This window comes from Pelodiscus sinensis, chromosome 1, assembly GCF_052426305.1.
Source record: "Pelodiscus sinensis isolate ZL-2025 chromosome 1, ASM5242630v1, whole genome shotgun sequence".
NCBI lineage: Eukaryota > Metazoa > Chordata > Testudines > Trionychidae > Pelodiscus > Pelodiscus sinensis.
In genome coordinates, this window is record NC_143052.1 from 129,826,407 (window position 1) to 129,851,101 (window position 24,695).

At 43.8% G+C, this 24,695-nt stretch overlaps 1 protein-coding gene across 5 annotated transcripts in view; it reads left to right on the forward strand.

Moving 5' to 3' along the window:
• Nucleotides 1–19,414: 19,414 nt before the first annotated feature.
• BCL2L14 (BCL2 like 14) overlaps nt 19,415–24,695 on the forward strand; it is a 56,243-nt gene continuing 50,962 nt past the window's right edge. Inside the window, exons 1-2 of one of the 5 annotated variants that reach the window (XM_089771066.1) lie at nt 19,415–19,477; nt 20,525–20,582. In XM_089771066.1, coding sequence (XP_089627192.1) covers nt 19,474–19,477; nt 20,525–20,582 — 62 coding nt within the window. In that variant the 5' untranslated portion in view covers nt 19,415–19,473. The remainder of the gene's footprint in view (nt 19,478–20,524; nt 20,583–24,695) is intronic. The other 4 variants (XM_075901052.2, XM_025180912.3, XM_075901083.2 and 1 more) reach the window with 4 other exon arrangements.

The window sequence follows — 24,695 nt, forward strand, 5'->3', positions numbered from 1 at the left end:
GGGCATGCTCCAGCTGGAGGCCAGCTATAAAGGCCTGTGGAGCAGCTCAGTCCAGGCTGTCTGCCAATGAGGAAGCAGGTGCAGAAGGAGCTCCTGAACGAAAAGCGCAGGTTCACCCAGACGCCAATGCCAGTCAGCAGGGAACTGCAGCAGAAGCACCTAGGCTAGAGGAAGGAGATGGAGCAGACTACCAGGCTAGGGAGTCATATCCTGGGTGCTCAGCATGTTTTGGCTGGATTCCTTGCTGAGCTAGTGGTGCTCCACTCTCAGGGCCTGGGCTGGGACCCAGTGGAGAGAGCTGGCCTGGGTCTCCCTTCTCTTCTGCACCAACCTCAAAAGGGGCTTATCCTTCCCTGTACTACTGACACTGGCTGCTAGGCCACACTGTCCCACATGAAGGGAGCTGTGTTATTGACTTTGAACCTTAGGATTCATGTGGGGTTGAGCACCAAGTGAGGGGCCTCAGAGGCCTGATGTGAAACAGGTGGGCTCACCCTGTGACGGTATGGGTATGTCTACATCGCATTCTTCCTTCAAGAGAGGAATGAAAATGCAAACAAATGAAATTGCAAATGAAGCACGGATTTGAATTTTCCACACTTCATATGCCTAATCACATCCGTCTGTTTTTCCAAAATACCATATTTCAAGAATAAAACGTGGTCCACATAGGGTTATTTCGAAAAAGAAACCCTTCCTTCAAAATAACCCTTATTCCTTAAAAAATGAGGTTTAAGGGTTATTTTGAAGGAAGGTTTTCTTTTTGAAATAATCCCTTTTTTTCCTCAAAATACAGTATTTCAGGAAAGCAGCCATCCGTGATTATGCAAATGAAGCACAGGAAATTCAAATCTGCACTTCATTTGCAATTTCGTTTGTCTGCATTTGCATTCTTCTCTTGAGGAGGAATGCAATGTAGACATACCCTACGAGAAAAATCAAGCTGAAAACAACTCAGTCTGTCACCACCACTCATGAAAGATGATTGCATGCCAGGGTAGATCAAAATCAATTAAAAAAAAAGAAATTGAAATGAGTTTTTTACTTTAATTATAATAAGGTTTTCTTTTTAAGAATAAGCCTTTTTAAAATGAAATCTGAATTTAACGCAAAATATGTTAAGGCCCAAACTTCTCAAAATCTCTTTAAACATTTAAATAAAACAAAAATGTTGAATCCATGAGCTTTTCACAAGAAAAACTTTGAGTTAAATGCTGCTTTTCCATATAAAAAAATTATTGGGGGAGGGATCTAATTGTTGAGGTCCATCCTGATAAATATGGCAGAAGAGGTCGTAAACTGTGTGGCCGGGTGCCTTGTAAAAACCACACTGAGAATGCCAAAGTCAGAGCAGACTGCCAGAAAGAAGGAAAGTCAATCCCCAAAAACTGATGGTTTATTGTATAATTAGATTAATCTAGCCAGTAACAAAAAGAGCTTCTGCAGTGCTACATTGGTTAAACAGAAGCCAAACAGTCCCCTTTAGGCATTCCAGTCTTTGGCTCCCAGCTAGACAAACAGTGAAGGGTTATGGACAACCCAGTTCACCATATGTGATGTTCTTACTAATCCCAAAGGATCAAATCCTTACCTTCAGGTCTACATGTATCTCAGATCTTTCCCAAACCTCACGCTGTCAGCCAATCCTTAGTTGACTAACCAAAGATTTATTAATAAAAGAGAAGAATAAAATTTAAATGGTTAATGCTATATGTATATATTTGTCAGTTTGCAAAAGTCTGGTAAATTCCAAAAGATTGGAAGGACATCAGACCATAGTTCAAAGTACTAATTTTAGTTGTAAATCCACAGTCCAGAGAACTTGTAGCCGGAAAGAGGCAAAATGGGGTTGTCTCACATGTGTTTTATATGCTTTGATATATGCATAAACAGTTACTGTCCCAAACAAAACCTATGGCCCCTGTCTATGGAAAGTTACTGACACAAGATGGAGTCCAGGCTTACATGAGCATATCACTTGCCCCATATGTTTTTCAGCATCATAGGGAGTGGCCACTGGCTTCCTGCTGTCTGAGGCTATGTGTATAGACTAGCATTATTTCGGAATAACTCACGTTATTCTGAAATAACATAGTCCGTGCCTATACTACAAGCAGTTATTTCAACATAACTCCTACAACCCTCCTATAACCCTCATTTTATGAGGAGTAAGAGAAGTCTGAGGAAGTGTGCTCTAATTCAGACTCCCTGCTGCGCTGACAGCACCAAAAGCTGAAATAAGCTATTTCGACTTAAGCTACACAATTGACGTAGCTCAAGTTGTGTAGCTTGTTTCAGCTTTAGCCCTGCTGTGTAGGCATGCCCTGAGGAATCCCTAGGAAAAAAAACCTTCTGGATCACTTCTGAGTCTGCTTTCATTCAATATCTTCATCATTGATTTAGATAGATAACAGCATAGAGAGTGCACTTATAAAGTTTGCAGATGATATAAGCTGGGAGGGTTTACAAATGCTTTGGAGGATAGAATTAAAATAAAAATGGCCTGGAGAAATGATCTGAGGTAAGCAGCATGACGTTCAATATGGACAAATGCTACGTGCCTCTCTTAGCTGTACACATACAAAATGGGAAATGACTGCCTAGGAAGGAGTACTATGGAAAGAGATATGGGGATCATAGTGGACCATATACTAAATATGAGTGAACTGTGGAACACTGCTGGGGAAAAAAGGGGTAGGGAAAGGGGAATCATTCTGGGATGTATGAGCAAGAGTATTGCAAGCAAGATCCAAGAAGTAATTCTTCCACTCTCCTCTGCCCCGATTAGGCCTCAGTTGGAGTACTGGTGTCTAGTTCTGGGTGCTTTATTTCAGGAGAGATGTGGACAAAATGGAGGAAGTCCAAAGAACAATAAAAATTAAAGGTCTAGAAAACATGACTGCTGAGAGAAGATTGAAAGAAAATGGGTTTCTTTAATCTGGAAAAGAGAAGACTGGGACTCTGGGAGGAGACAGTTTTCAAGTACCTAAAAAATTGTTTCAAGGAGGAGGGAATAAATTGTCCTCATTAACCTCAGGGAGTAGGACAAGAAGAAATAGGCTTAAATCATAACAAAGGCAGTTTAGGTTGAATATTAGGAAAAGCTTCCTAACTGTCAGGGAGCTTAAGCACTGAAATAAATTGCCTAGGAAGGTAGTAGAATCTCTACCATTGGAGATTTTTAAGTGCAGGTTAGACAAACTCCATCAAGGATGGTGTAGATAACACACAGTCCTGCCACAAGGGCAGGAGATTGGTCTCGATGATCTCTTCATCTCCCTTCCAGTCCTACACTTATGATTCTATACTGGGCGGGATGAGATCCTTCAGTGGCCCATTGACAGCTGAGTATACTTACAAGGCCATCAACACACAGCTGCCTAGGTCTGATGTAAATCTTTCTGGGAAGTGTCACCCAGGCACACAACACAGGTTTGAGATACAGATACATAGTCAATATTCATAACTTCAGATACAGGGCTGATACATGGATTTAACCAGATTATCATATTTGACAGACTGTAACATTTCCATTGTTTCTTTCCATTGATACCACACTTGGATCAAGATTTATGGCAATGTTGTAACAACGGTGTCCATGTTAGTGTAACTAGTTGTTTTTCTACAACATCTCATATTATATTAAGGGCTTGAGCCTATGGAGGCGGGAGGGACAGGAGCTGTGCTACCATGTGCAAGAGACTGGCAAAATTATCACAGGTGCTGAGACACAGCCTCTCTCTCCAGGAGACACCGTCATGTGTCTCATCATCCACTGAGTTCACCTGGGTGATTGCATATCGTCTGTTATAGCTTCTCCCTACCTAAGCTCTGACTGGCTCAGTTTGCAAAGTATAAATATTCATGACTCACCCACCATGAAAGCAACAATTATGACAACCAACGAGAATGCATCTTCCTTTAGAAAAGAACTGAAGTAAATACAGAAAAGCTGATTAAAATCAATTATTTAAAGCAAGCGTTTCCACTTGGTGATTTACATTAACCCACACCTGCCTAAGACCTGAATTTTTGTAATCTTCGTATCAGACAAATTAGAGATGTAAAAGATCTGTTAGGCCACTCACCATGTCTCTCTTTCCAGGCAGGGTAGTTCCCTGTAACCGATTTTCTGGTGTTGCGTGCAGTCAGGTTTCAATGTGCCAAGTGACAGAGCTTCCGCCACCTCCCTTGTGTGACCATTTCACATCTCACTGGTGGAGGGCTTTTTCTGTTGTTATATATGCCCTTTCTCAGAACTCCCATTACGCCTGGTATACCTTCTTGCATCACACTAAAAGTCACTCTGTTTGGTATTTACACCCTGGAGATGTTAGGCGCTGCTATCACAGTCCTATCATTTAGCCACATTATAGAAACTATAGCTCTTAAACTTTCTTCATAAATCAATCCCCACTAGCTGTTCTGTTCTGAACTCCTTCTTAGTAATGCAGTGCGCAGCACTGAATGCGATATTCCAGGTGATCTGACACTAGATCCTTAGAGTGTGTCTACACTGCACCTGCAGCTCAGAATAAGCTCCTCAATATGAGCTATGCAAATTGCATAGCTTATTTTGAGTCAATTTCAAAATAGCTTATTTCAAAATTTGATGCTGTCTACACAACACTTATTTCGAAGTAAATCACTATTCCGAAATGTCCCTTATTCCTCATGGAATGAGGCTTACAGGGATATCAGAATAGCAAGCCCGTTATATTTTCAAATAATGGGCCGCTCAAAAGATGCAGAATAGCTATATGATATCCTAAAACAGCACTGCAGTGTTGATGTAGCCTTACAGAGAAGAACTGTTACCATTCATGATGAGGCTATCTTTATACTTCTAGTCCAACTTTGCATTGGTCGTGTTTCCCACTATGTTATTGAACACTCATTTCTATTTTGTGGGCCATAATCACCCCTCCATATCTTTCAACATTGCTTATTCCCACATTATATATTTATGTCTTGGATTATTTTTCTGCATTTTTCCAAGTAAAAATTTATGCTGTTATAGAGACTGCCCACTTTTTAACCTCTCTTTCATCCTTTCGTATCACTTTCTAGTCCTTACAGGTGTTTACAACTCTTCCTAATTTAGTACTGTGGGCTTTTTTTTGTTATTTACACAAAAAATAATATATAGAAACTACATGGGCACAATAGGATCCAAATAACTGTATTTACTAAATACACATAACATGCAAGACTTAGCAATATAAACAGGCTACTGCTCTCTGGTTCCTAAAACACAGAAAACAGCACAATTGGAGAGTTCACAAAGTGTTTAAAGGGATACAGTACTTACCCAATTCCCATACACAAGAACTATCATCCATGAATGTTACTAATGCACTATTTATTACACTGTCTTCAAGATCTTTAAAGACTGACCATTGAAGGACAGAACACTGTGAAAACTGCAATGCTGACAGGGCAGATGCCAGCTCTTGCATAGACTGCAGGCGATAGCTAAGAACTGAAACTCACAGCTGAAAACCCGACCAGTTCACCTGTATGTTAGTTTTACTCACAATAGGAATTAGTTCTGTAAGAATGTATTTAGTGTTTAGATTTTTGTGAAATGGTTGCAAGTTGCTCCATGCATTAATCTCACTTGTAATGCCTGTATCCAGGCTAGAAGAAAATATGTAAATGTTGCTTTGTAACTCTGAAAATGTTTTCTCTCCGTGTGTGAACTCAGGCATGGGAATTGTTCCCCCACCCCCCATCCAGAAATCAGATGAGCTCAAAATCAGATGAGCCATTAAGGAACATTGCAACAGAGAGGATTGGCTAATAGTTCTATTACACCCAGGAAATGTTTCATGCAAAGGAAACTCATTCTGTGGAACTGGAAGCTGAATCAAGTAAATAAAACAAAGCCACGGGTGAGGGGGGGGCATCTTTTTGGCTGTTTGAACTCTGACAGACCCAGAGACTCAGAACTGAAGCCTGAGATCCTCAGGGACTGCCACGTGGGTCTGTCCTGAAAGACACTTTGAATTGACAGATCTCAGTCACTTTTAGGGTCTAGATAAGGGCTACTCAACATGTGGCCCCTGGCTTGTTTGTTTGCAGCCCATGGTGCACTTTGGGTTTACATGGGGATCAACACATGACCCGCAGGGGGGAGCCAAAACAAAAAAATAGTCAATATACTGGTCTTCTGTTGATATGTGTTTTAAGCAGTTAAATTCCTGGACTGTCATTGCTCATTAAAAGTGCAGTCACATGGGTGGAAATTGGGTAAATATTGCATTTTATTAATATCAGCTGAACTGACTTAAATGGGGCCTGCGTGTTGTGTAGTCTTGCCCTAATCTTTGTATTCACGCCTTCAGTGTGAAAGAAGCTATTTGCATATATTTGCATGTATATGCAACCATATGCAGCCCTCAGCATGTGCTGTGAGTATCATGGTGGCCCCCAGGACTTCCAAAGTTGAGTAGCCCCGATCTACATGGTGACTCATTTGTGTGCATATTTTGCTTGTTTTAACCTGTAAATCTCTTGCTCATTTCTTTTTCCTAGTTAATAAACCTTTCGATAATTTATTTTAGGATTGTCTACAGGCACTGTCTTTGGTGTAAGACCTAAATGACTGCTTCTTTGGGACTGGAAGCAACCTGACTGTGGTGTAATTTTTGGTGCAAATGACCAGTTATCACAGAGCCCAGATGGAATGGCAGGATGAAGTGGAGAGCCTAATCTCAGGGGACTGTCTATGACTCCATGACAGTGTTTCTTAAACTATGTTCCGCGGAACACTGGTGTTCCGTGAACAACTTGCAGGTGTGCCACGACCTCTTCTTTGTTTTTGTCTTTTTTTTTGTCTGACATTTTTTTGTTTTTTGAAGAAAATGTTCAGAGGTGTGCCACATAAAAAATATTGTTTGGTGTTCCGTGATCTCAAAAAGTTTAAGAAACACTGCTCCATGAAATGGCTGTTATAGTGACCCAGGAGCTCACATTTGTCATTGGTTTGGTGAAATCTAATCCTAGGACACACGGCCAGTTTGCGGTGTCTGGCCTGTTGTGACAGTCTGCCCTGAGGGGCACTCATTGCTGTGAGCCACTCCAGCCAGCTTGACAAAAACAAACCGTTTTTGTCACAATTTAAATAGAACTGCTTATAAACCTGGAGAGTGAAATCATTGCCCTCTCGTAGTGCACATTCAGTAATCTCTGTATAAAGGGACTTAAAAGGCTGATTTCCACCACCAAATTTCTTACAAACATTGTGTGTAGAGACGCCCAAAGAAAGTTAAATCAGACTCAGTCCATTATTGAAATTTATGGGTACCTCCTCTAGGCATTATGTTGCCATTTCTCTTCAGTCCTTGTCTGGGGTCATTCAGGCAATTTCTGTCCACATGGGACTGTTCTTATCTAGGCAGCTGTGAATGACTCCTTTCAACAGCAGAATGATTTCAGTAACAATCAACTGTGGTGGCCCCAAAGGATAACTAGCTAATCAGCATCCTTAGTTCAGCTTTCGTGTCCCATTCTGGCCTTGGCCTCACTGCTGAGATGACAAGCAGCGACTTTTATTTTTCTCCAGGAATGCACCACCCACACTCTGTTCCAAGGCCCCTCCTACTCCTACCCTTCCCCTGAAGCCTTGCCTTTGCTCCATCCTCTCCCCTGCCCATGCTCCAAGCCTTTGCTTGAGGCTCCCACCTGCCCACCGCTCTTCACTCTTCCCCATGCGCCTCCACCAGCCTCTGAACAGCTGATCAGTGGCGCATCAAACGGTTGTAGCTCGTAGATACTGAGCATCCACTATGTTTTCCATGGGTACTTGCACCTTGGAGCACCATGGGATTGGTGCCTATGGCTGATATCACCAGCAAAGGTCTTAATCGGGATATTAATGCCTGTCTGCTAGGAACTGGACTAACATCATCTTGGCCTCTGGGGATAGAACAAGAAGCAATGGGCTTAAACTGCAGCAAGGGAGGTTTAGGTTGGACATTAGGAAAAACTTCCTAACTGTCAGGGTAGTCAATCACTGGAATAAATTGCCCAGGGAGGTTGTGGAATCTCCATCTCTGGAGATATTTAAGAGTAGGTTAGATAAATGTCTATCAGGGATGGTCTAGACAGTATTTGGTCCTGCCATGCGGGCAGGGGACTGGACTCGATGACCTCTCGAGGTCCCTTCCAGTCCTTGTATTCTATGATTCTATGATCAGCAAAGCCCAGACTCTGAAAGTAGATCTGTGCATCTGCCCGATCCTCAGAGCCTCTGTTGACTTGAACAGGCCGTTGCCTAGGTGGGTATATCCCTTTGGTCAGAGCTGCTTGAAAGAGGAGGGCTCAGCTCATTTCATAGAAGCACCAAAAACAACCTGATGCTAAAATTAGGTGGAGTTAGCCTGGGAAAATGTTTACATTGAGTCTGATAGGTGACTGGGGGTAGCCCCCCCATGCTTCTGCTAACATTTTAATTGCTAAACGGAGCACCCCCACATGTCCCTCTTCCCGCCACAGGTCCCAGTCATGCCTGGATTCTGAAAGCGACAAATAAGCATACTCATCTTTGGCTGATTGTAATTTAAATTAGAATTTTGGGGCCCATTGGCTGCAGCAGTAATCTTGCTCCAGAGGGATTCCAACCACAAAGACACTCAGTGTGACTGACTGTAAATCAGTTTCCCTCTCCCCTGAATTCTTCAGACATTTTTTTGTGCCACCCACCACGTGCCACCCAGAGAGCTCAACCAAACTAGGGGCCCATTCCCCTAGGCACCGTACACATACATAGTACAAGCTGGGTGGGAAGGAAGGCAAGAGAAGTATTAACAGTAATGGCTTCACATATTGTCATGGATGAGCTGTGTCCCTAATTTGCAGGCACTAAGGAGGTTTTTGCTTGCTTATTTAATGGAGACATGCAAGCAGATCAGTAGCATTACTCGCAGCTTGCCACCTGCCTTGACATCAGCTGTCAGTGCTGTAAGTGTCACCTCAAAGTATTGGCTTTCTGTTGTGTGCACGTGTTTGTTTTGATAGGGAGAGTGTTCCACGCCTAATGGCCGGAATGTAAATAAAAATTACAGTCGGAACAAAATGGCCCGGGTCTATTCAGCTCTTGGAGAAGGATGTCTGGGATTTAGAATTTCACATTAGGCTTCCTTACTGCCAGGGTAACAGATTCTCTCAGCAAGCAGCAAATTCAGAACTAACATCACTTTCAGATTAATTTCCCAAATGATACCCAGACTGAAAAGGGGATTCTGAGTGTGTGACATTGCCGAACACAGGGCTGAGCAAAATAAGAGCCAACTGTCTCCTTCCAGTGTCCTGTGGGACTGCCAGAGCTCTCCTTAGCCTTCCTTATTTATTCTGCTTTATACCTGCCCTGTTCTCATCCCTGCTGCAACACCACCACCTTGCCAGCCAGGGAGCCCGGGGTGAGATCTTCTCATTAATGAAGCTCAAGGAGACTTGATTTGAGTAAGTTTGGTCATTCTCTTGTCAGGAGTTGAGTGTGCTGTTTAAAGACACTGCCATTTCAAGAAGCTAGAGAGTCAGGGTCATATCCTAGCAAACACTGGTGACCTTATGTCAGGGTTAAGATATTGCCCTATAACATATGCAATATTTGACATGCTCTGTGCTTTTCCTTCCTCCCAAATGCTTAAAAATGATGCATCACTTCATATAAATGCACCCACCCAGATCTGGGGTGGAGCATAATTACAGCCTCACAGCCACACTGTCTAAAAGTTTAGGCCCAGATGGGAAGAGAAACCTCATGCACTGGAAAGTCCAGGAGGCATCTTAGGTAAGCAGAATGCAATTACCTGCATTGGACTCTGGCCAGGACGTTAATCCAGTACTCCCATTATTTTTATTAAAGTTCCCATGAAATCATTAGTTATCCCATGTGGTGAGATTAAATTTCATAATAGGTCTCACTCAAAAGACAAAGAGCTTGTCCACCCAGGATGTTACTGTGCTGCAAGCCACAGTGTGAAACTACAGCACTCCAGTTTGCCATGCAGTAACTTACCACGTGGACGTGGCCACAGTGCACAGGAAGTCCGGTAATGAACTTTGACTTACTGCACTGGTGCATGGTGGAGTCACATCCTGGCTTGCCACACAGTAATGCCCAGTGTAGACAGGTCCAAAAACTTCAACAGCACAATGTCCCCAACCACATTCTGAGTCACCAACTCTGTGCAAAGTGCCACCAAATGGATCAAGAAGCCCGTCTTTTGCAGAGTTTGTTTGCAGGACTCCAAACCAAGCATTGACTCACCCCAGCACCACTTAGTTTCACACAGGATCACAGCACTGGAAGACAGGCCCTCAGGCAAAGAATCACACTAGCGCCTCTCACCTGACAGTTCTGAGAATTACTCTCACCACTGTGCCCTTAGCTACTTTGGGTTCCATTTCTTTTAATCTACCATTCCCCTAATTAATGAAACCAGCAATGATGGATGAGGGCACATAGGCATGATCATTCATACTCACATCACATCCACAAAGAGATGGATCAAAGCCACATGCTGTGCTATGATACTTGTGCCCATCTGCCACTCTACCTGTGACAGGAGGCACACAGACTCTCAATGAAACAAAGTAAAGCGATCAGGCAACAACAGAGAGTACATCTACACTGCAAAGCTATTTTGGGATACCACAAAAAAAATCTAAATTGCAAATCCTATTTTAAGTTTAGGGTGCAGGGTAGATGGGTAGATAGATGAGGATACCAAGGCTATGGATAATGGGAGTCAGCGAGTGGGCTAACAGTGCAGGACCGATACTCCCTAGCAACTTTTGCTGCTGAATCACAATTCATGTAACTAGATTTCCTTTATGACATTATAATAGCAATGGTGAGGTTTGTTGGCATGGATGGGGAATGCTATTGTGATTTAAAATAGCTTAGGGGATAGCAAGTGGCAGAGTCACAGCAAAAGAAAGAAAATTGGGTGTGAGCTACATTTTCAAAGAACACGTTTCAAGTGTGTGACCGGGTGCAGTCAAATGCACAGATAAATAGTATTGCCTCCCAATCGGCAGTGTAATGCCCTCATCAAGCCAGCTACTCTCCACAGGCAAACCTGAGATAGGATGTCGAGCCCTGGTTAAATCAGAGGGGTCCCACACATGCAGAGCAGCTTGCAAAACTGCTGGGAAAGGTCTAGATTTGTAAAGTGTTTAGGCACCTAATTCCCTTGCCCTAAATGACACTGAATATCTAGGATTGCATATGTCCATCTGTGTGACTTGCCTAGGTAGTCATTTGCACATAATGAAAACTATGTCTTCGGGTTATATTTAATCATTATTTTTAATAATTTAGAGCCAAAAGTTTTAGGCTCACAAATGGACACCCATCCCTGCTCCTTTGTGCATTAACATATGTGCTTCTCTTTCTGGTGATGCTCTCACTTGTACTACACAAGCAATTTCCTTCTTTTTTTTTTTTTTTTTTTTGCCATCTACATTCAGTTTTACTCCTGAGGAATTATGCACCACTAAATATGTCCCCCGACAGATTTCTTTGCTTCCCCACAAAAAAAAACAAAAACCAAAACACACACACACACACACACCCAACACCACCGCTTTCTCATGGGGAAGCCACAAAAGCAATCATTCAACTCTCACCGGCAGTATGTTTCAGGGGCACAGAGCAGCTGGTAGAGAGGAAAATCACTAGAGAGCAGGAGGCAGGAGTGGGAAAGACCTGATTGGTGGCTCCTACCCTGCACAAGGCTCAGCGGCCAGTCCTGGCTGGGCAGAGCAGGATGGGACTTCCTCTTGCCTTAAATGGCTTCTGGGGCCTTATGCGACTCAACCCCAGATTTCTCCCCTTGCCGCAGGAAGCTCTGCAAATTCCTTCTATACATCCCTTCCTGCATCCATTGTGCCTCAGATGCAGGGGAAGGACCCCTGTACAAGGAGCTGCTCCCCCATCTATCCAACACCTGCACATCTAGAACCCCTCATACTCAGACCCTAACCCTGAGCCTCATTCCTCACACATCCAGAAATACCCCACAATGAGCCCCATTCCCTCTATACCTAGACTACTCCAATGAGTCACCCACACCTGGATCTTCACACCATTGAGCCCCACTCCCCTAGCATCTGGAGCTTCCAACGGTGCCCTCTACACACCCAGACCCCCCCAGCCCATACACACACACACACACACACTCATCCCCATCAACCTTCACCTGGATCCCTGTGCAGAGTCCCATTATTGCTGTACCCAGCACCCTCCAACAAGCCCCAGTACATCCAAATCTCCCCACTCCCAGATCCCTTAGTGAGCCACCTACACCCAAATTGCCCCACCCAGAACCCTCTCAACCCACATCAGGATGTCCCCACACTAAGCCCCTCCACACTTGGATTCTGTCTTGCTGAACCTGCCTGCCCACACCTGGTGCACCTGGCACATAGAAGCAGGGACCAGGAGTGTGTCTGGAGCAGGTCCAGTCCTTGCGCTGTATCAGGGTTGGGTGCAGCTTCATGGCTGTGTCTGTGTCCCAGAGGGAACTGCACAGCTATCCCCCACCTCTGCCCGTGGCCTATGCTCCCCAGAGCAATGTTGGAGAAAATTTGACAAACACAATTTTCAGAATTGTGCAGAATTTTAAAATATTATGCACAGAACTTTTAATTTTTTGACACCCAATTTTTAATTTTTGGCACAGAATAGCCTCAGGAATAACATTCAAACAAGTCTCCAAAGCCCAAAAGGAAATTGGCAGCAGGCAAAAGAACCAACCAGTTTCCTAGCTTAGAACCTGAGCTAGCAAGTACCTAAGTTGCAACACTTCATTTTCTTCATGCCCCTCTCTTAGTGCCTCACTTCATACTGTCATAGAACTCTGGTTATCCAACTTTCAATTCCCCACAGCTCTCTCAGGTCCCAATCTGCATGGTGTCTAAACACCAGTCTAAACTCCCTTTTAACTGAAGGTCAGTTTCATCTCAACTTCACCTTGGACCAGATATCACCCCCCTCTTTATTCATGCCCCCCATTTATCTTAAAATTTTGGGTGCATCCAAAACTCTTTTAGAAACATGTAATGTACCATGACATTTGTCTGAAAACAGCTTCAAAAAGAAATCCATTTGCCTATGTAGCCTATTAGCAGACAAAAAATGCCCTCTCCCTTTGGTCTCATATTTTTCTGTACAGATGCTGAAAACATCTGAAAATATCAGGATTTGTATGGGCTGTTCTGGCAATCTTTGCAGACTTACCTGGATTTTAACATATAATTGTTGGGTGTCGCTTGTGTGCTCTTTGAATAAGGTATCGCTTTTCTGCATCAGAGTTCTTAGTGGATCAGACCAAGTATTTTTGTTGTGGTCAGTGTGCAGTTCCTATGGACCGGATGCTTATTTGCGATGCGTCTACACTGCACCTGTAGCTCAAAATAACTATGTAATTTGAGCTACGTAATCCTCGTGGAATGAGGTTTACTGGGATGTCAGAATAGCGAAGCCGTTATATTTTGACGTAACGGCCTTGTTTCAAAGACGTGGAAATAGCTATTTTGGGAAACCAGAAGTCTCCCAAATTAGCGCCGCAGTGTAGATGTACCCTCTATGTGAATTAGCATAGCCCCTTTGAAATCAATAAGCCAAGCCAATTTACACCAGCCAAAGATCTGGTTCTATATTTTGATGCCAGTTTGAATTTGCTCTTTTTTCAGTGGATATATAACCTCTCATCGTGGGCTCTGGGGAATTCTGTGGTTATCATTGAACTTATCATTGAATTCTATGGTTATCACTGACTCTGATTCAAAAGAAGAAACTTTCAGCAGGCCAGGGCACACTGATTCAGAGTGAAGAGTGACATCTACTGGCATCCTGATTTTCCAGGACCCGTTCCATCCAGGATAGGGGGATACACTTCCAGACGACACCAAAAGAGAAGGAAACTTCGTTTTATTTGCCTCTTTAACAAAGTTTAGAAGCACATTGCCCCATTTTTACATGCAAAACCCTGGACAAAAGGACAAGAGTTTTTCATGTCTTATATTTTTCTCAATTTTAAGCAGAAAATTACACAAGTAGAGAAACACTTGTTTAAAATGGAGTGATTCACCTTTAAGAGGAAGGTAACAGGCAATGATCCGTCCTCTCTGCATAGTGACTCGCCTGGTTCTTCCACTTCTGGCTTAGAGATAAAATGTTAAATGTCATTTCCTGTATCAGTGGTTAACCACTGGATGCTGGATCAGAGATTTACCAGAAGTGCAGTATTCAAAAGAGGACCTGCTGCTTTCAATAACCCCTTGTTGCACCCTATGGGAACCATTTAACCTTTGCAAAATAAAATAAAATTAAAAGTCTGGATTTGGATAGGGAAGTGACTCACAGGATTTGTGCCAAATGCTAACACCTTGTACAGGAAGCCACGAGATTAAATTCCCCCCCCCCCCCCCGGCTTCTTTTTGTTATAGTGCGGGGAGGGGAGAGAGGTAGGGTCGTAAGAAATTATATACGTTATTTGTTAGCCCTCTGCTTTATCAACATTTGGAAATCAACAGCGGGAGTCAGGGCTGTTTCTTTGCTATCCATTTCTCTGCATTAAAAGCTATGATATTAAGAAAATAAAGAGACACTGGAATCCAGAAGCCAGGCTTATATTCCCTGTCTGCTGGATTTATTTTCCACTGAAGAGCCAAAGCACTTCATCTCTCCAGGCTGTACCTGTGTTATTATTGTTGTTATTGTCACTGTTAGTTTTGCAGAGAAGAAAGGGTGTTCCTGCAATTACAGATTATTTGGGGGACAACAGAGTTCTGAGCAGATAAACAGGATCCAACCAGAGCTACATTTTCAAAGAATGCATTTTAAACTTGCATTTGGGTGTCATTCTTTGTGCAACTGCCTGCCCAGCTAGAGAGAGTTGTTTTCCTAATTACATACTACGTGTACAGCACTCAGAACACGAAAAGTGCTGTTAATCTAGTAGACATGCTTCAAGCTCTGAAAACAATAGCCAAATAGTTGTCACTACAGTATAGAGATAACAGTTGGTTTTAAGCTATGTAGGTACATTTAATACCCATGAATTTGAGGATCTAATAATACTGACTAGCGCCAGTTACACTAGGTAAGCAGCTGGTGCCTACGCTGCCCCATACACAGCCCAGAATTGCAATAATTCCCACCTCCATGATCTTAAGTTCCCTGCATCCCCTTCAGCACCCTGCACACAAAGACCTCAGACGTCAGAAACATTTAGGCCAGTTTTCCCTCTGATTTTTTACATCCCTGTGCAGAACAAATTTTATTACGTGCACCAGCATGGAGGTGATGTGTGGCGGGTGTGTTGCTGGTTGATTTGGAACGTGGGAAGGCTGGGCCAGAGGGTTGTGATGTGGAGGGGATGAGGGACTCCAGCTGGAGCCCGCTGACATGGGGATGAGGAGTTAGGTAATCAGGGTTGCCCCAGGGCTATGGCGGGGAGAGAGGACGTCTCCCAGACTTCTCTAACCACAGCAGCTCAGGGCCAGGTAAAAGGCGTCTCTCACCAGCTATGGCAGCTCCAGCCAGGGTGGGCCAGGGGAAGGGTGCCTCTCCCCACTTTCATGGCCCTGCCACATAGCCGTGCTGCTTACAGGGAACTCAGCATTTACCTCTCATGGATTCCAGTGGGAAGATCTGGGCCAAAGAGCTTTAACAATGCACCAGCTCATGCTTAAAACCTCACTGCCCCTGCAGCACCACTGATAGGTTCTAGAGAGGCAGATGCCTCCAGCATGAAGAACTATTCTGCCTTTGAGAGTGGGCAGTATGGGAAAAAAAGGATGGATCCAAGAAGATTCACTCAAAAAAGAGAGCCCCCTGATGGCAAAACTCAACAGGAAACCTCCAAGATACCCATCCCTTCCCAGGAATCCAGCTTGGAAAAATCAAGAGGCCTCCCTCCTTTCACCTTCACATACACACAAAGGAGCCCTGCAAAGCCCTTCACACCAGCTGTGCCTGCCTTTGCCAGAACTTCCTGAATCCACCCCCATCTGCCCTTGCTTGCCAAGCAATGCAAATATTTGAGAGGCCACCTCGCTTCCCCGGCATCTGATGTAAAACTCCACATCAAATCTGAGCAGGAAAGGCTGTGACTCAGAGCCACTCGGCAGCCAGAAGTCCTGTCAGCCAGCCCAAGCTTTTATACTGCAGGAGGTCACTGGAACACACTCTGGCTCACCTCTGCCATTGATTAAGAGAGCATAACCCCAGTGAAATAGCTTTTCAAGTGCTGCCCGGACTGGCTTTCCTTTTTGAAAAGTGCACATGAAGGAGCTGTTTCCCGGTCATACAGGGACTGAGACAGATAAAAGGCTGACATGGGCACCACCTTGCCGGAAATGAGTGAGACTTTCCTTTGGGCTGGCTGACTCTGTAATGCAGCCGCCGGGTTCGCTAGTGGCACCTAGCAGTTAGGAAAAATGGGAGTCAAGAAACCTGAATCATACTCCTGAGTTAACTTCTCTCCCTCCTGTTACCCAGTTCCTGGCACCACCAGGGTGGGACCCAGCACATGGACGTATACAGCTGGGGCCCAGGAGTAGCAGGCACTATCAATGTGCCCCAGAGCAGCACAAGATTAGCACTGAAAACAGAGTGGGGGAGTGGAGCTTGAAGTAGCCAGCCTGCTTGAGGAAAGGGGGGCTCTGACAATCACCAAAGAGCTATGGCAGAGCTGGCAAAAGTAAGGGTTTGATAGTTTTTTCTCCCAGGGAAGTGCAGTCTCTGGGAAAGACATGGGACTCCTGCTCACACAGCGTTCTTCATTACAAAATATCACAGTTGTGTTTAACACTTGGAGAGTAAAACTTTTGACTCTATTGCAAACCCCATGCATTCACGAGTCATGAATCAGCTCCCTTACCCCAAATCATAAATTTGACTTAAAACAGGTGGAAAACCTCAGGCCCGGGGGCTGGATGTTGCCCTGGGCTTGCCTGGATCCAGCGCCTGAGGCTCAGGGCTCCCCACCAGCATTGGGGAGCCCACATTGGCACTCCAACCTCCCCCCCCCCAATCTACTAGCCTGGGCACCAGAGGCTCTGGTGTGCACGAGCGGAGACTAGCTCTCTCCTTCTTGGTTGGGGCAGCAGGAAGTGAGGGGTTTGTTTCGTTTGGTTGGTTTTGGGGGTTTTTTTTCTCCTTTTCTCTTGTGTGCAGCCCCCAACTGATTTTTCTGTGGGCGAATGGCCGTCAACCCAAAAGAGGTTCCCCACGCCTGACTTAAAACCAGGAGATGGTGGGGAGACTCAATACATTCGGGTTCTTTTGATTTGCCTTCTGATTTCTAAGCCTTTTGTAATGTACATGAGTCACATTTTCAAGGTGTTTTTCCATGTGCACATTAGATTAAAAAAAAAATTTAATGAAAGCTGAGCATCTCACATATTCATATGACTCCTGGAGCTGGAACTTTAAGGGAAAAAAACACTAAATATCACAAGAATTGGCAATACCACTTTAGCTGCCCGTTTAGCAGGGTATCCCATCATTTCTAATATTTGAAAAGCACAGGTCCTCAGCAGAGAAATAATATGAGTCAAAGAGTTTCTATTGATATGAGGACCTTTCATAAGTCATATTCATGGCTAATCTTGGGTTAAGGTGCTGCCTCCTACATAATTGTAGTGTAGTACAAAACAGATTCATTTTTTCCACACTTTAGCCCTTGTTATGGCTCAAAATCAAATTAGTTTTGAAATTGATTTCAATGGGTGCAGCTCTCTATGTGGATGCACTGAAATTGATTTAAAACTGCCTTTTATGTTTTAGCCAGTAACTAACACAATTTCCTTTCCATACCTTTTCATGTACATTTTTCCATACCATTCATCACTTTATTAGGGAATCATGATATTTCTTGCAGTAATGGTACAAATTACAAGTAACCTAACAGAGACCCAAAGAAGGCTAAGTGACTGACCATGAGTGTTCTAGTGCACCAGGTGAAGCATTTGTTTTTAAGTGGGGCATGAGGGACCCATATTTTGTTTTATCGGCTGTATACTTTTAACTAGACAGAGGAGTTAATTTAGTGAGTGCAGGAGGATTCAGCTAACATCTAGGATCAGCCGTGCAGACTTATTCGTTCGAATTCCATCCTGTACTGCCCTGAGTGGAACCAAAATTCTTTGCCTCACATTTAATACCAAAAATGGTAAACAGCCTTCCCTGATTTTTAAACTGGCCCAGCTTGTGAACTTTAGGAGTGTGCTTCTTGGCCTGCCAATGTGTAAATGTGAGCTGCAACATATGATAAAAGCCCAAAAGAAGGGATATACCCTATCCATGCAGGACTCATAAAATGTTCTGCAATTCATTCCTTTCATGGACATCATTTTCTCCTTAACTTTAGTTTCATAAGTAGTACTGAGGTAAACAATTTTCAGTATTAAAAGGGGACTTGAAAACTGTGTGGATCCTAATTAAGTTTGAAACTAAACTGAGTGACAATCCTCGGAATGAGAGGCAGCTGTGAGGTCTGCTCAGCTGGGATATTCAGAAAACCGGAACTTTCTGAAAGTTGGCAGAGCCAAGGTTACTCCTTGAAAAAAAATATTATACACTGTTGAATGGTTGTGCATATAGAGCAGCTCTTTCCTAGTGCTCTTCTTTAGTGAAAGCAAAATACCCAGAATATACAGAACTTTAGTCCCCTAATTCCTCACAAACCCAGAACCCACAGCTCTCTAATAGCACTTTGTATAAAAAGTTGGCCCCAGCATTTGTAACCAGAATTTCCTCTCTTTCGCTGTTGTCCAGAATGCCAAGTACTTGGTTTTGTAGCATTTAAACATGCAATATACCTGTTGGCTGTAGTCCCCCACCCCAGCAGTAGTTGCATTCCTGTGGCTCTATGTATTTATGCTACCAGTATTAGGTTAAAGCACTTTGGAATCTAGGGGAAGAAAAGGTGCTATGGAAAAATCATTCTGCATGAAAGTAGCTTTGTGTTATGGTCATAGACTATATAACAGAGAAGAACACCTTCCTTTTTGATTTTCTTGGCAACACCACCCCTAAGTGCTCAAATATCATGATATTTAGAAGCACACACAAGATTTTTTTATTATTTGCCTTCTGTCATTTGAGTCTTTAGAAATCTCATTTTCCAGCTTGTGCCTACAAGCCTGAGAGCTAGACACTTACATATTTTAAATAAAAACTGAGAGTTCTCTATAATCAAAGGACACCAGGAGCTGGAGTTTTAAGGGGGAAGGGTGTGTGACCCTCCCTCAACTACTTTAAAAATTGGCAATACTCTCTCCTAGTTTCTACTCACTATAAGTGCTGTAGGGCTTTGCTCTTTAATAGGAAAACAGTCCCAGCATGCCTTTCTCAGCCTGACCCTTTAAATTTAGTGAGGGCACATAGCTACTTGCCTATAGTGGCCATTTTGCAACTCTCTGTTCCTTGCTGTGTTTCCCTGTCTTCTAATGGGTATGTACTTGTTATGCTTCCCTTCCCTTCCCTTCTTCCTGTGAGCACAGCATAATCTGACCAGCAGCTTTGTTTCTTTTAAAGTTATGTTGTTCATTCCTTCCCCAATCAGAAACCATAAATGTCTGCCTGGGACCCACAATCGTTTCTATAGCACGCAGTCTTGCAGGGCCCCCAATAGGGGGTTCTGACTTCAGCCTTTGTCTGGAGAATAGGAAACAACCTGTTTTGATGCAGATACCCTCAGCTGTAACAATGCAGGGGGACAGATGGGGCTATGTGCAGCCAATCACTAGCAAAGAAAATGCTTTTTGCTGCTCTCCAGGAGGTCTCAGTGAGCTGTCTGAACCAAAGGAAAGTGTGCTGGTCCCCTGCTTAGCTCCCCAAGTCTCTAACCATGTGACAGAAGGAAAGGCTATTCAAAGCCACTTCTGCAGATGCCCATGGAGTCTGCCAAGAAGCAGATGCCTTGGATTGCAAATTAGCATCCATAGTTTGGCATTTGGGGCTGCACAATTGGCATCCAAAAATGAGGAGCTGGCAGGGAGGCGCTGGTATTAAGCTCTAGCTGGAGAGCACCTGGCCAGCATCAGCCATTTCATTAAGAAACATTATGACATTACAGCATTAACCCATCTGGTGCCTAGGAGTCACGACTTCCCAGTGTTATGCAGGAGAGACACACATAAAGACCTACTTGAGTAAAAGGAACCCCAAATAAAAACTACAGCTGTTGCCCTTTGAATTTTTCAGCAGGGCTGCCCTGCTGGAGAAGAAACACAACAGGTAAATGTGTTGAAACCTGACAGACCCTTAGTGCTCTAAAGGCTTATCTTCTTATGTCACCATTGTAAACAAACATATTAATAAAAAAACTGTATTTTTTCCCCAAATACGTGTGGCCATTCCCAGCCTGTCGGTGCCCACAAACAGAATATCTCTGCTGACATCCGTGAGTCCCAAACACTTCTGTTTGTAATGCATACCTGGCAAGGCCTGTTTAGGGTTTTCTATCTGACAATGCACATCTCTTTTCTATCTCTGCAGATTTCGTTGCTAGATGTATTGTTACATTGAGGGTCTCCAAACACAAACAGCTTGCCCAGTAAGTAGCCCTGCCTAGCACAGGCGTGTAACCTACCTTTTTAAAGTAAAGTTTGCATGTCTGTTTTCACCATTTAGAAACCAATCTGATCTTATAAGCTCCTTGAGACTCTCGGTGCTTCTGGGATGCAAAGTATTATTTATTATAGGCAAACAAGTAGCAAATCATCCTTCCAAAAACAAGCATGTGATTGATGAGGGCAGAAGTCCGGGGGGGTGTCATTCTACAGGAGTATAGGAGTGGTCCCCTGTGAACCTCGGGGCAGAAGCCAGTGCTGTCTGTTGCTGTCTGTTCCAGAAAAAGCATATGGAGTCTTAATGCCTTCAGCTGTTGCGGCCACCTATATCTTTTTTCGACATGGTGACCAGAACTACATGCAGTGATCTAGGCATGGGAGCCCCTGGATTTATGTAGTGGCATTATGATATCTTCTGCTTTATTATCTCTTTTTCCTAATAGCTCCTACAAAGGATGGCTCCGGTGTGGGAAGCTCCCTCACACACTTTTCAAAAACCTCATTTAGCTTCTTCTCAACAGCCTTGTCTTCCTTGAGTGTCCCTTCAGCACCTTGTTCATTCAGTGGCCCCACTGCTGGGCAGCCTTCCTGATCCTGATGTACATCATTGCTTTTGCCATTAGTTTTTGTGTATTTTGTCAGTTCAGTTTCTTTCTGTCCTACCTAATGATCCCTTTTGCACTTGACTTGTCAGCACTTATGCTTCTTTCTATTTTCCTTGGTAACTTTCACTTCCAGTTTTTAATCACTTTCGTTTGGTATCTAACCAGCTTTTGACAAGTAAGAGGGACAAAGTCAGCCTCAGGGGAAGGGCATAGAAGCAGGGGCTTGGAGCAAGGCAGTAAAGCAGGAAGTGGGAGCAGAAAGGGGGTCTGGGAGAAGGATAGGTACACCCTCAGAGGCAGAAGTCCAAAGTCAGAGAAATAAGTAGCAAAGGTCCATAGTAGCAGCTAGCCAAGGATTCCTTATGCTCAAACAACTTCCCCTTTCGTGCCTCTTTCTGGTTTAAGTAGAGCTGCCCAGCCAATCAGAGGACACTTCCTCCAATCAGGAGCTTTGTGAGTGAGCCCCTTTGCAAGCTAGAGCTTTGCTGGCCCTCTTCTCCAGTCTTTCAGGTGAGCTGCTGGATGGCAGCCATGGTGTGAGTTTCCCCCCTGTGGAGCTCTGGGGGGGAGCCTATAGCTACTATGGCTGGCTGTGCCAGGAAAGCACGTGGCTTCAGCTGTTGCGGTCACCTGTAATGCCACTCGCCCTGTAGCAGACACCTCCACATCCCCACCCTGTTGCCAAAGGAAAGGCTGTCAGCTGGGCTAGGGAGCAGAAGAGAAATGTGCTTCTCTCGGCAGAGGCCTCAGAGCCACAGCAGATGTTGGCTCCTCCTAGACCCGGCATTATCCAGGCTCATGTGACTGAGCTCAGGCCCTAAGTAAAAGGACACCTTACTTAATAGCCTGTTATATGAGGATTTCCTGCTTTAAAAGGCAAAGGGAAGCTCATTCCCTCTTCTGAGCTTTGGATTTCTGCTTGCAAAAATAAGCCCACGTGGCTCCGCTCCTGTATATGAACAAGACATTGTGGTTCCTGAGTGGGTGGAACGTCTCCTTAAGGACGAGTGCAAGAGGGTGAGGAGGAAGCAAAGGAAGCAATAGCTGATGCTAATGGAATGTCCTGGTGGTTTGGCATTCGGATGGCTGCACACAGGATAATGGAAAAGCAAACTGCCCCGTAGCAACATGGCTTCTTGCTGCTACAAATTTACACCTTCCTTCCAGTCTCAGTTTGTCTGGCTTCAGCTTCTAGCCTTTGGACCACTGCTCTGCTAGACTCTGAAGAGCCTGTTGTTAAAACATTTGTTTCCCATGCAGGCTGTAATCCTGTCCTCCCGCGCCCCGATCTTCTCTCTGTTAATAGACTCAAGCTCGAGTCTATCACTTGAAGGCATGTTATCTAATCCTTCAGTCATGATTGTGGCTCTCTTCTGAACCCTCTCCCATTGTTCAACCTCCTTCTTGAATTGTGAAGAAGCAGAACTCAATGCAGAATTCCAGCAGTGGTTGCACCAGTGTCAAACAACTGGTTAAAATAACCATTCTACTCCTATGCAAGATTCCCCTGGTGAGGCAGTCCAGGATCACACTAGCTCTGTTGGCCTCAGTGTCACACTGGGAGCTCATGTTCAACTGGTTATCCTCCATCGCTCCCAAATCTTTTTCAGTCACTGCTTCCCGGGATAGTTCTCCATCCTGTAAATATGACCTACACTCTTTGTTCCTAGATGTATACGTTTCCATTTGGCTGTATTAAAACTTGTATTGTTTGCTTGTCATCTGCTTTACCAGATGATCCAGATCTCTACGTAGGTGACCTGTTTTCATTATTTACTACTCCCACAATTTTTTTGTCCTCTGCAAAAGTGGTAATTTTATGTTTTTTCTTCCAAGTAATTTGATTAAAAAAAAAAAAAAATTACACAGCCAAGAACAGATCCTTGCAGAACCCTTCTCATTCAATTATGATTTCCCTATTTACAATTATATTTTGAGCTCTATCAATTAGCCAGTTTTTATTCAAAGTGTGCCTTTCTAGTTATTTAATAAAAATATCATGTAATATCAAGCCAAATGCCTTACAGAAGTATATTACATCAATACTGTTACTTTATCAACCAAACTTGTAATCTCATAAAAAATTATATCAAGTTAGTTTGACAGGATCTATTTTTTCCTAAACCTGTGTTGACTGACATTAATTATATTACTTTCCTTTAATTCTTTATTAATCAAGTCCCTTGTCAGCCTTTCCATTTTCTTGATCATGACTGATGTCGGGGTGACAGGCTTCTATTTACCTGCATCATCTTTTAAAATATTATCAAACATTTCTAGTCCTTTAGAACTTCTCCAGTGCTTCAAGATTTTTTGAAAATCAACACTGATGGTCCAGCAATCTCCTTGGCTAGCTCTTGAAAAACTCTTGGATGCTGATTTAAAGATGTCTAATATTCGTAGCTGCACTTTAACAGTCTCCTGAGATCCTCATGGAATGGAAAGAGGGTTCTCATATGTGACGAATACAGGTTGTCCTCAGTATAAGTCTAAGATACGTTCCAAAAATCTTGAACTTATAGCGAAACAACTTAAAGTGGGGATTCTTTCCCTCCCCCACCTTTCCCGCCTGCCACTCCTCCCCACCCCCTCAGCTTACTTCCATTTGCGCAAATTGTTGGGGGGTTATGCAACTTAAGAGTGGGGAATGGGAGGACTTATAAAGCAACAGTACCTACAACTGTCAATGACTTTAGTGTGGAAGGCATGTATACCGGGGTGACTTTTAGCGGGGATGCCCTGTACATCATCTGTTTTTATTCCAATTGCAGAACAGAATACTGTCTTTTCCGCATTATTGATAATTCTACCTTTTCTAGCTAACCGTGTTTAAGAGGACTGCAGATACCACATCCTTGTTGTGTGTGTCAGCCCCTGGCTCACAAATTAATCTGTGTGTGAAAGTTTTCTACTTCCCAAGAAAATAACAATGCTGTGTGGGTGTGTGTGTGTGCGCGCACGTGCGTGTGTGCGCAAGTGGGGAGGAGTGAATTATTTGAGAGTAATGTCTGTAATTTGGGGGAGGGAGGGAGGAGGAGGAATGTCCCTTTCAGGAAACTTGTGAACCTATGTTGAAAGGAGGTGGCTGGAATGGCATAAAGGTGGAAGAGGGAGATTATTTTCTGGGCATGATCTTTAATTATCTAATAAGTCTTTGAAACATAGCTGCTGGCATAAGCATCGTAACTGCCTGGACTGTGTGTCTTTAGAGGTACAGATCTTCTGGCCCTTCAGCACTCAGCCACATCCTGGAACTCGTCTCATCTGGTATATCAGTCAGCTTCAAGCTTCCTTGGTGAATCAGAAGAGAATTCAGTGGCTGTCTGCCACACAATTAAATGGTACATTTTTCCAGCATGAGTGAGCAGAGCTATTCCTTTTCCAAACAGGTCCTCGAAGAGGGCAAACCCAAGGTCTACTGAAAGCTGTTGAGATTGTGTGCAAACATGGCGCCATCTGGTGCTGAGAGTTTGCCAAAGCAGCATTTTAAGG